General features: G+C 40.9%; 1 protein-coding gene across 1 annotated transcript in view; it reads left to right on the top strand.

The window, feature by feature from the left end:
• The window catches only part of nell2a (neural EGFL like 2a), a 119,377-nt gene that overhangs the window by 65,433 nt on the left and 41,525 nt on the right, over positions 1 to 12,419 (top strand). The window contains exon 14 of the mRNA XM_061721080.1: positions 10,028 to 10,150. Within this exon, the coding sequence (XP_061577064.1) occupies positions 10,028 to 10,150 (123 nt within the window). The remainder of the gene's footprint in view (positions 1 to 10,027; positions 10,151 to 12,419) is intronic.

The following is a 12,419-nucleotide window of genomic DNA, read 5'->3' as shown; positions in this document are numbered from 1 at the left end:
GCCCACCCGGCGGTGGGCGTGGCGCAAACCGCGCTCCATGTGAAAGCAGCTTAAGAAGTACCCGGTAGGATGCAGAACATTGTACCATGCCAGTGAGTATGTCGTACCTACAGTGAATTGAGACTTCACACTAGCAGACACCAAACTGACAGAAAGTTCTCAGATGGCATTTTATTCTGAAATACTTAGATTTTCCTTGTTTGCAGTTTGAGCATTGGAGAATCAACTCCTCTTTTAGCCACATTTCGTCATGAATCGTACATTAGTAATACATGCTGAAGTAACGTAAGAACCAGCTGGTGGGTAAAGGACAACAACAACATAGTTCCTGCGTTCCACACTTCTTATTTGGATGACTATTCTTTGTGCTAACCAGTTGTATCTAGTAAAGATGGGTGCCGTTGTGGCACCCACATGTTGTAAATGCATTTGATAATCAACCGAAACTGGGAATTTCTAAATCAAACTGGAAAAGTCCCAACAAGAAGTTGGATTTCCTAGTCAGGAACTCGGCTAAGGTTTATCAACCCAAGCCGTCTTATCTCCAGTCTGGTAGAAAGATAGCTTAGATGCTAAATCTTTCTTCAGCAATCCTATATTTATTAAGACATAGGATAAAGTGCTTGCAGAGCATTATAAGCTGATTTTTGTCTTAAGTAAACTGTAAAACTACTGATAAGACTTTGCCACTAGCAGCAAAGCAAAAAAAAAAGTTAAATAGGTCCAAATGTCCGCTTGTGCAGTGAATGCACCCCGATGTGCAGTTGTGGATGGAGATAAAATGTGGAAAAATACACTAGAGTGCTTCTCTAAATACTACATGCACCTTCTGGTGGATGGGGGGGGAACACCTTTGTATTGATGGTGGTAGTAATTAAAGATGCTATGAACATCTGCTTGTGTATGAGAAGTCCAATGGCAGTGCTGATACCTCTAATTTGCCCACAGATGAAATGCTATAACCGTGAAAATGGAACATTAAAACATCTCCTTAGTGCCTATCGCCATAGTGCCTTACATTCACATGACAGATGAACGCCTTTATCATCCGCAATGACTTTTACCAATTAAAGAACGGCAAACTCAGCAGAAGCAATAGTTCTGGTATTGATATCCATATTTCCCCATGCATTACAGTGTTGCATGTAGACCAGTCTGCCAAGTAAAGAGGATTAAGTTGACCTCAGCTCATTTCATGGCTCAGTGTTTATGTGCAGAATAATATTAAAGGGGCTGATCCGCAGATTTAAGCCAGTGAGACACAGCATGCAACCCTGGTTTTATTTCTTCTCAGTCTGTCAGGGGGTCAGAAAGCTCAGACAGAAGTCTGTATTTTACATGACAACCACCTGGAGTGATGCAAGTGGCTGCTTCATGTCCCAGCTGGTGGTAGACTGGAACATGGGGACTTCATGCACTTGTTTAAATTATATATGTACAACTGCATGTCCCAGCACACCCTGGACATTGTGTCTGGTGGAAACCTTTGTCAAAGAGATAACTCCAACGTTGCTTTGCCTCTTTCTTCAACTAGAGCTAAATCAGTTATCTTGAAGGTCAGCAGTCCTCTTCTTTCCTCCCCTTTGCTCTTCCTATTTTTCCCCAAAGTGCCCAAAGTGCTACTCACTCTGCGAGATTAGCAGCTAATCCATGAAAGGTAGCAGACTGCTTGCGCTCTCTGTTTGAATGTTATTAAAGATGGCTGTCCTAAGGTTTGTGTGCGTGTGTGTGTGTGTGTGTGTGTGTGTCAGGGGTAAATGTGCATGTGTTCCTTTATTCCCAAGATGTGTAGGCAGTGTGTGTGTCCTTGCTCTAATCCTGTGATAACCAGACCTGGGTCCCCGGGGCCGAGAAACTGATGAGGGATTGGTGGAAGGGATTGAGTCGGGCAGAGGTGGAGCAGTGGGTTTGTCTGTAACAGAGATCAGAAAAGATGTCTTTCAGTGTGACGAGTCAAAGGCTCTGCTGCGGGGAGTTTTTGTCTCCTTTTTTAACATCTGTATTCTTGTCGAACAATGGAACCTCATTGATTGTTACGTGGAAAGTGCCAGAGTTTACCCACATGCACAATTGAACATTTACTGCTTATTTAACACCATCATTGCATTAGACTACACCCACACAGACATTTAAGGGGGGGTAGGCAAAGTTTTAATGAATTTAACGCAGGACATTTTGGGTCACATTAAGTGAATATCTGCTCACCATCTCACATCTTAATTTGACATTCATACGCAGTTCTGACTCTGTAAACTGGGAACAAACAGAGTGGATGTCAGCTGCCCCCCCCTGTAAAATATAAAAACAACATTACTCCAGCCAATCACAGTCAGGGGGAGGGTTTGTGAGCATGCTCGTGCTCATGAAGTGGAAAAGGTGGAGGAGTTGAGCGGTTTGGGAGAGTTTATGATGAGTACTCAGGGGGCTAGTTATGTGTGTTTTGTTGATATTTTATTTCAAATATCAATAGACGTGAGGTTATCAAGAAATCCCTTACCCTCCCTTTAAAGTGCCCTCCCCAGAACCATTCCCACATCTCAACTGCCATCAGTGCTGCTCCATAAACACTCAACTCATCTGCGACTCCCACAGACACCATCTCAATGTGCTCTCCTCCTTTCAAGACACTTTGTTAAGCACTTACAAAACAGGTATCCTGAATGGGCTACCAAGTCTCAAGACCTATTTTACTGCAAGATCTGTGCATATTTATATCATGCTGTTAATCATGCATCAACAGGTTTTAATACAGGACTTTTTTTTATTATCATTGTAATAATTATTTCTTTATTTCATTTTCTTTGTCATTTCCACCACAGTCTTCTAGATTTAAACTAGTGACTATTACCACACATATTTCACCATGTATAAATCTTTTGTTTCAGCATTCTCCACTCTTCTGTTTGTGCGCACAGCCCTCCAGTTTTATTCTCCTTTGCAGGGATCGGTGGGGTGCTTATGCGGATTAGGAACCAATGAGAATTTACAAAGACAGGGGATTCACCATGCTAACACACAATAAATCTGATATAAGCCTTTACGAAACCTTCTCATGGAAAAACATTAAATATCAGATTAATTGTTTCCTTCTTTGTTGCGGCTTTTAATTTGATTTCCTAACTTGCATTCTTTACATCAGTTTCTTTTGCTGCACCCTGGCCGGTCGTCTTCTTTTAGCATTTGTTTAAGTATTGTTATATTCTTTGGTGCAATGCCACAACAGCTAATTGAGTTGTGCAAAGCCATTTGGTTTTACTGCGTTCTTGTTCTGGTTGCAGGATACAAATAAATTAGGTACCCACTTATAAAAAATAACAATAATCCAAAGTGCTTCTTGCTGTCTGAAACCCCACAGGGCACCTTTAATTTCCATATTAATGTCCCAGTAACTGAAATCTTTCTTAATTTCTCTATTATTTAGAGTTGGAAAGTTAATACATCTTTATTGTGTTTTGTCATGAAAATCCCCCTGTTTTGAGTTTAAACACATCATTTGTTTTTAAACACATAATTTCTTTGTTGTATTAGCCTTAAGTATTACCTTTATGGTTGCGCTGGAGGAATATGATTCTGCTTATCTAATTCCTTGCTCACAAAGCTGATGCTCAGAGGCTGCTATTTTAATTATGCACAATAATTACCCTAATTAATATGTTGGTAATTTTCCGCTGTTGAAAGACTAAGCGATGCACCTTTAAATGCCTGGAGATGTGCTTTAGTGTAGAGCAGGAAAAAAAAGGAAAGGCAGCCATTCATACTTGGCTTTAACAAAAGCTTGTTCCCCCTTTTACTTGGTCACATGAGAGCAGCAACTGAAGGAGCAGCATAGGTTGCCTTCCTGACATTAACGTTGCAAGATCATTGTCCTCTCAGGCCTGAAATTGTAAAATGAAATTTGTGGTAACTTCGTTTTGAAGATAGCAGCCAGAGGTCAGGCCTCATGGAGGCTGCCCGTGTTTTGGCAGGAGGTGGAGGCAGACGAGCGCTGAGGGAAACAGGCATCTGTAGTGAGAGATCCCTGATGACAGGCTGTACATAATTGATTGTTTATCTGCCTACAGCCTGAGCAGCAGCAGTGAGGGAGGTAATACCACACTAAAGTACGCGTGAGCGTTGTAGGGATTCAGCTTTGATTAAATCGAGAGTTGCTTACACTAAGTTCAGAAAGGCAATGAGCTGAAAAGCCTTAAAAAAACAACGCAACTTAAGGGTCATAGTGATAGTACTGGTTCTGTATGCAAACACAGCGTTGCCCCCTGCTGCCCTCTCTGTTCAGGTTTTGCTGCTCTTGTAGATGTGACCTTGGGAGAAAAAAAGCAAAAAACAACTACTTAACTTTCCTCTCTCCTGCGCTACCATCGCTGTTTTTATATGCTCACCAGCAGACGTTAATTCCACCCTGCTGCAGGGATGTTTGCATATGTGTGTGTGCAGGAAGAAGAGCAGTGGGCAGTCCTAAGTGCCCTTCAATCCATCTCCCACGCACTCACACACATGCATCATATCTTTGATGGAGGAGCTCATCACAATGTCACTTTCAATTTGGATGAGTCCACAGTCTGTTCAGAGGATGTAATGGATTGGATGATGGCAAGGAAATGGATGATGCGGCTCAGGTCTCCTGCAACAAGCTTTCGTGTTTCTGATCCTGTCACTCTTCGGGTGCCAAGTTTCAATCTGCACATCTCACTGTCTTTGACAAGTAACCTGCATTTAGAAAGGCCCCAACCCGCTTAAAAGAAATTTTAGAAGATGCTACTACACACACACACACACACACACACACACACACACAATGTGTGTTTAAAAAATGCTCATGAGAGCTGTTTAATGGTGAAAGCTGCGATAAAGATACTAAACATTTTTAAAGAGATTTATATTAAGGATGAACTGTTTCTATAAGTTCTGTCAGCATTATAGAAATAGCATTTGAGCTATAAAAAAAACTTCTTTCAATGGTTTATCTAAATAATTTACCTAAAAGAAGGGAGGTTGCTTTAAAATTACCATTTCATGATCACTTTCTGTTTGCTTCCTTTTGAGGCATGAATTGAAGAATAATAATAATACTAAAGTCGTGTTCTTGGCCAGAATCCTGGCTCAGGACTAAAACACTGAAAATTTGCCTCAGAAAAACTTATTGGATTCAGAAATGCACTGGATTAAAAATTAGAAAAAAGGAGATAGCCACCCAAACAGGCTGAATTTTGTACAATTTGATTTCACATCCAATTTTATATTCACAGTCACTGGTAACAGGCTGTCCCTTTTCTAAAAGAAAAAATGTAATGGTGTCGACTTGATTAGGAGAGTTGTTAAGCCAAGACGGTGCTAAGCACAAAGCAGCTCAAGTGATGACAGTAAGCCATTGGCTACGTCAATCCAAAGACTGAGTTACCAATTATGTTTGATATCTGATAGAAGTTCACCCCCTCCAGCATTGTCCTGAATGTGAAATTTAGTTTTGGAGCCTAAACCCTTTTACTTTGACTTTAAAAAATTTCTGGACATTTTAACTTGGAAATTAATAAAGTTTGACTCACTTTTGGAGTGAGTCCTAGTGGACATCCAAGGAATTGCAATAATTCTTACTCGACCTGTGCGGTGAACCTAACAGACAGGATGTAGTCCCTTGGTATCATATCAACCCTTTTTCCTACTGGCTGATCTACAGCCAACGATCTCTTACTGACATACTGGATTGATCTCCTCTGGTTTAGTAACATAACCATAAAATTCAATTCAGTAACATAAAAGTCAGGTCTAGGTTTTACACCTGATGGCATACAGAGACGTTAAAAAGAGCATAAAGCAGATGTGATAAAGTTTTCAAGTCTAGAAACTTTGACACTTCAGTCTTGGCTGTACTTATTAAGCTTCCATATATCAGAAGGCAATATTTATGTGGATCCCTTAAATATGCGGCATGAGGTTTTTTTGTGTTTGTGCATGAACCTCTCCAAAGGATAGAGCACTTGTATTGTGTTCAGGAGGAAATTTAGAACATGCAGCAGTAGAATTTTCAAATAAAGTCTCATTGGAGGCGTTGTCCTTTTGTTTTTTTGAAAAGAAAACATGTAACAAGCTTGAGCATATAAATAAGACTGACACTCGGGTGAATAAATGAGTAATTTAATACCTTCTGAGTGCAAATTCTACCACTGTATTTTGAATCCCATCATTCCTTTGTGAGACAATCTTATAAACCACACGTGCTTCAAAGCAGACTTCGAATGATGGAGGCAGCTTTATAGATACCAAAAATACATCAACAGTGGGTCCCTTTTTTTGTAAAAAGAGTACACATACAATACAATTTTCTGGCAATATTTTTGGTTAACTAAGGAAGCAGCTCTCTGTTGAATCTCTGCATGATTTATTTAAAAATAGGTTGATTGGCAGGAAAAAGCATGGAGTTTTAATAGGAAAGGAGTTCAGGGGTACTGAACTGAAGGCTGGTTTAATATGTGCTTCCTTGTGAATACGATTGAACCTTTGCTCACACAGAACCGCAGAAGAATTGTGGACTTTCTCTCTACCTGCTCTTTCACTGAAACGCTTCACATGCTACAGCAATACTCCAAAGTGGTACCTGCGCTTGGTGGCAGGAGGTTTGACACCACATGAAGAAGATTCAAGATTTATTCTATTTTCATTCCCCCTGAGTAATAACATAAACAGAAGATTAAAAAAACACTTCCCTCTCCACATATCATCATTTTGCATAAAACTAGTGAAATTACTTGGATGAAAAAATATACTATAAACAGAGCAATTAAACAGTCAAACAAATACTCACACAAAGTTATGGTGCCTCAGACGTATTATATAAATATTATTAAAGGGCTACTGTCCATACAAAATGCAGATTGGCTGTCGACAGTCTGTCAATGGAATGAGCCGTTTAGATTGCAAAGGGAGAGGGAAGGGGGTGCAGTCTGTTTACCAGCCTCATCGTTGGTGAAAAATAAACTGTTCATCATCCTGTTGGACCTGCAGCAGATACTCTTCTGCTTTTTCTCCTGAAAGCATTTGGGAGAAGATGCTGTGAGGAAGGACGGTGAGGGTCTGTGATGATGGCTGCGACCCTGCGTATGCAGCATTGCTCCCTGGTCTTCACTGTCCTTTTCAACAGCTGTTGTTTGTGGCCTGTGCAGACTCTACCTATGGAGAGTGTGGGGGGAGTGGGGTTCTCTTGAGTCCCCAGAAGGGCTGGAGCTGCTGCTGCGCTTTTTTGATGACTGCTGTGGTGTTGGTGGAGGTTCATCATGCAAGTGGAAGCCCAGTCTGACTCAGAAAAGAAACCTTTGCTGTGATTCCATCGTTGCTCCATAGAAAGCATCCCTACATACTGCATGTGTGTGTGGTTTGCCAGCTCCCCAGTGGCTGACCGGAAATCCCTCCAAAGGGTTGTTAACACAGCCCAAAAGATCCGTGGTTGCTCGCTACCCACCCTGGAAGAACTGTACACCTCTCGATGTATTAGTCGGGCTAAAAAAATCTAAGCGATTCGTTCAACCCAGGTCACCAGCACTTTGCAAACGTTTCAGGTCTCTGAATGCTCGGACTAACAGACTTAAAAACTGTTTTTATCCAAAGGCTATAATAGTGCTTAAAGGAGCTGTATGTAAGAGCAATAATAAAACGAATCATAAAATGACCCCGATATGTCAACAGACATTTAAAAATCATGTTCATTTCAAATACTTATGTCACTGACAACAGCACTCAAGCCAGGATATTCCAGTTTAAAAAGAGGAGTTGCAGCCCTCAACTGATGTTTATGTTGTCATTTTTTGTTTTGGCCTGAAGCTCCACCCTCCACCTATCTCCCAATCACCAAGTCAGTACTGTTTCGGCATCCGGGTTGCCAGCTCGGCTCTAATTATTATTTTTTTTATTATTCTAATTATCTAATTATATGGTTGAATTATTTGAGAACCTATATTTGAGTGTTACCAACAAACTTAAAAAATGTCTACACATAGCAACCCTGTCACTCTGAGGCGGTCTACATCTGAAATCAGTTGGATTTTCAGGATTCTGTAACATCACACACCTGAATCAGAGCATAATTGTCCCGCTTTCCTGTTTCTATCTCCACTCAACTTCCTATCAGGGGGATGCGTAGTACAAAACTTCAACTTGATTTCAAAAGATTAGGGGTGCGTATCCACAAACGTTTATTTAAACTGACACTTGTTGATACTCTTATTAATACTCGTCTCTATGATTTTGACCAAAAGCCAAAGGTATGATGTGGAAAAAAAATGCTTAAATAAAAAAAAAATGTTCTTACTTCATACTTCACAGTAGATGCAAGACTAGATAAAAGAAAATAGGAGTGCGGGAGAGAAAAAAAAGTGTTCTTTCTCTCTTTAGTCTTCTTTATGCAACACAAACTACCCACTATCAGTTAAGTTTTATTCAAGAAAATCAACATCAATCAATTAACTCTCCTTATAGAGAGTAAAACTAGTCAATGATCAAGTCATAGTATCCTGTACACAGAAAGGAGAACGTTATCTTATCCTTTAAGCCCATTTCTGCTCCAAACTTTAGTGTAAAACATTGTTGAGTATTGCTCACTGTCCCTAAAACAACTGGATTCCACTAAACTGAAGGGCAGTAAATCTTTTAAAGTCTGGCAACAGCCCTGTGACATCTTACCATTATTTCCCGCATCATTATCTTTAACTGTTGTGGTGCTGACCACCACTGCCGTTGAAGCTGCAGTTGCAGCTGGCCTTGTGTTTTCTGTGGGGTTATTAATCATGTTTGAATTTTAGAAACTAAAAGCAATGCAGTGTCGCCAGTTTGTAACTAAAGGCTTAATTTTTATAACGTTTTTTATACCTTCTATTGATGATACTGAACTACCCCAGTCGGAGATGGGAGACTGCGATGCAGACGTAGCGGTTAAATATGCCATAATGCTCTAAGCTGATATAATGTCTTCTTGGCAGATGCTGCATTCAAGCATCACTCTTGTGAGGTTTCTAGTGTGAACCCACAATGCTGAAAATTGAGTTTAGACGTGCGTGGATACAAGTCGGGTATATGCACACACATATGCCAAACAACACTCCGTCACACTACGTTATCTTTCCATGTTGTTAAAAATGAAGCGATGTCTTTCAGTTAAACAGCGTTTAACATTATAAATACAGGTAACGGCACAGTTTTTTCTGCAGCTTGTCAGTACTCACTATTGTCTCAATAACATTTCATTAGAGAAAATGACCAGTACTTGGTACCATCTCTAGGCACCCTTCTAAGAGGAGCGAGGGTGGAAAAGAGCTGAATGGCTAACTCCACCTCTTACCAGCTGCTATAAACATAGCTGTGAACAGGTGGTGGAATGAGGAAGCTTTTGTATTGCATCTCTTTGGTATTCTGACCAAAGCATGCCACAAACATTTCACTAAGACATCAGGAATCTTTGTCAACAAACATCATATGTACTGTATCCCCTTTAAGGTGCCCTTTTGGTTGCCTTTATGAAACCTGCAGAAAACATGTCCTTTAACATATCGCCAATAGTCCCAGTTTATATCACTCAAACTGAAGATGAGGAATTCATTTTTGATATGAAATGAATGCAACGTAATGGATTTGTGCTAATTAAGTTATTACTGAATTTCATTTCAGTTCGCTGAAAGGGGAGTTATAAACTTTCTATTCCTCATGATGTGCCACACAAATATAACAACAAAAAATGATGCACATGGGACACAGAGAAATGACTCACCCTTGACTCATCTTTTAGACCCAGAGATATCTATCAACTCATTTATTCAGAATTGATTAAAAAAAAAAAATTACCAGCTGCTTGCATTCATTTGTGACATCTACTCCTCTTTAATCAAGGGTTTTTCTTCTTGTTAGCAGTAATTGTTTGCAGATGTGAGGTTGATGCCCACACTGATGCTGCTGAATGTCCTTCCACTTTTATCAAGAGACGTATGCACCATCGCAAAATACTGCAAAAGAAACAGCTGAGGTTGTTGTGGTTTCTTGTTTACAGAGCATGATGAGTGCCTCAGCGGACTCCACAACTGCGATGAAAATGCCTTGTGCTTCAACATGGTTGGTGGCCACAGCTGCTCCTGCAAGCCGGGCTACACCGGCAACGGGACGGTCTGCAAAGGTAAGCGCTGCACCGCGCAGCTATTGCTGCATTTTCTTTAGTCCGTCATCATGATTGTACTTCAAATCGAATTTGTGCCTCCTTGTATTTGCTGCCCTCTCTGATCTGACCTCGGCCATTAATCAATTCTCTGATTGGAAATTTATTTCAAAGGGGAACTGAACTAATTTCACACATTAATTTAGGGCAGATTAGTAGTCATGGTGAGCGCCACACATCTTTCAAAAAGAAATTTAATAAAATAGAGCGAATATATGAAGGAGATGTTGAATTAAAGGTTATACTAGAGGGAATTTGTGTTTTGGTTGAGATTTTGAACCAAATTTACCTTGAATTATTCATTAGCACAGCATTTTCAGATGCTTCTTTTTAAATAATTAAAATTTGCTGATCAAATAATCAGCTTGATACAAATCCAGCTTACCGCCAACAAGTCACAGTAGCCCCTTTCACACAGAGATTCCGCAATATTGGTGTAAAGAAGTCCTGCCAATACGCCGCCTTTGTTGGTTCACACAGGACCATACAACGCCGGCATAACGCCGCTCCCGTCTGTAAATTCACACAGCATGCCGGCGTTCCGCAATCAGAGGCGTGACGACAGCGTCAGCGCTGGCCCCGGCTGGCCCCGGCATGCCGGCTGTGTCATTCACACAGACCCCGTTTCGTCTCTGTGACGGCTCTGTGACTACCTCCGCTGCCGGCTTATTGGTGGGGCCACTTGGCCCCCCCATTCCGCCTCCGTGACTTTCACACAGAACAGCGAGGCGGCTTAAAGGCGCAACGTTCCCGCCTCGAACTGGCTGTGTGAAAGGGGCTAGTGTGAATTCAGAACGTGAAGTGGCAGGGATGAGAAGCAGCATCTCTACCTCTGAGACCATTGTTCTCAGTCAGTGAAGAGTGGGATACCGTCTCCGGGACGAGGTTTTGTCTCAAGTGGAGGATTTTAAGCACCTGGCGGTCTTGTTGACGAGTGAGGGAGGAATGAAGGAGGATTGATAGGTGCAGTGTCTGCAGTAATGCAGACTCTGTACTGGTCCCTTGTGAAGGCAAAGCTCTCTGTTTACTGGGTGAGCAACTTCTGACCCTCGCCTTTGCTCATGAGCTGCTGCATTGACTGAAAGAATAAAATTGCAAACATAGGCAGCTGAAATGAGTGTCCTTTGCTGGATGGCTGGAATCTCCCACTGAAAAAGGGAGATTGGGTGTCTTGAAGAGACTACATCCCTCAGCCGGCTTGGGAACACCTCAGTATTCCCCCCAAAAGAGCTGGAGGAGATGGCTGGGGAGAGAACGGTCTGGATTTTAAGTCACCCAACGCAGGGACGTATTTTGTATACCGTATTTTGCGGACCATTAGGTGCATACGGCGTGATATCAATGAATGGGTCTATGTTCATTAGGGGTGTAACAATATATCGTGCCACGAAATTTTGCGATACAAAAACGTCACGAAACGTGTCGTGGAGGTGACAAAGTGTATCGCGATATTGTGTTATTAATATTAATCTATTGTGTTGACTAGTAACGCGCATCCGACCGCGCGCGCCGACCGCGACTCGACCCGCGGACCAAAATCCTACTACGCTCAGAAGAAAGTAGTACCTTTTTGCGGTCCCGATCACAGGACTCTAGCTGGGTTTTGAGCTCTGAACTTTTAAGGCTGGTGTAGAGTTAAGCCTTACCTTATTAAATTAAACCTTTTTCGGGTCGTGAGTAGGATAACACGAGGACAACTTCTGCTGAGTCGAGTGTACTTTAATTTTAGGATTTTAGGATTTTAGAACATCAACACAGCACCTAGTGCCGTACTGTGGCGTATCACTCCGCCCAATCTAAAACAGACTAATCACTACAGATAAACTGACTAGTGTCATTATAGTCCCTGATTAACAACAGAATATAAAGAATATATTTATAAAATAATGAACCCTGAATTACCAAAATAACCTTCTTAACAAAATCTCCTCTTAAATAAATCTCCTCTTACACTTATAAGGTGAGCATGAATCAATCTTTTTTATTATGTAAAATTGTATGTATTTATTTACTTTTATTTATTTATTTAATTTTAGTTGTTACATTTCTGGAAAAGAAAAAAAGTCAAATCATACATGAGAGAAATTATTCAGTTTGTGGCAAAATAAAATATTTTTCCTTGTATGAAACTGAAGATGCATAATGCAAACCTGACATTTACTTTTAGTTCAGTTTGTGGAAAATGGTTGGCCTGGCTTTCTCTTTAAAACTTAAACAGTTATAAAGCATT

The sequence above is a fragment of the Cololabis saira genome, chromosome 5, assembly GCF_033807715.1.
Source record: "Cololabis saira isolate AMF1-May2022 chromosome 5, fColSai1.1, whole genome shotgun sequence".
Lineage (NCBI taxonomy): Eukaryota > Metazoa > Chordata > Actinopteri > Beloniformes > Belonidae > Cololabis > Cololabis saira.
This window is presented reverse-complemented; position numbering and strand designations above follow the sequence as displayed.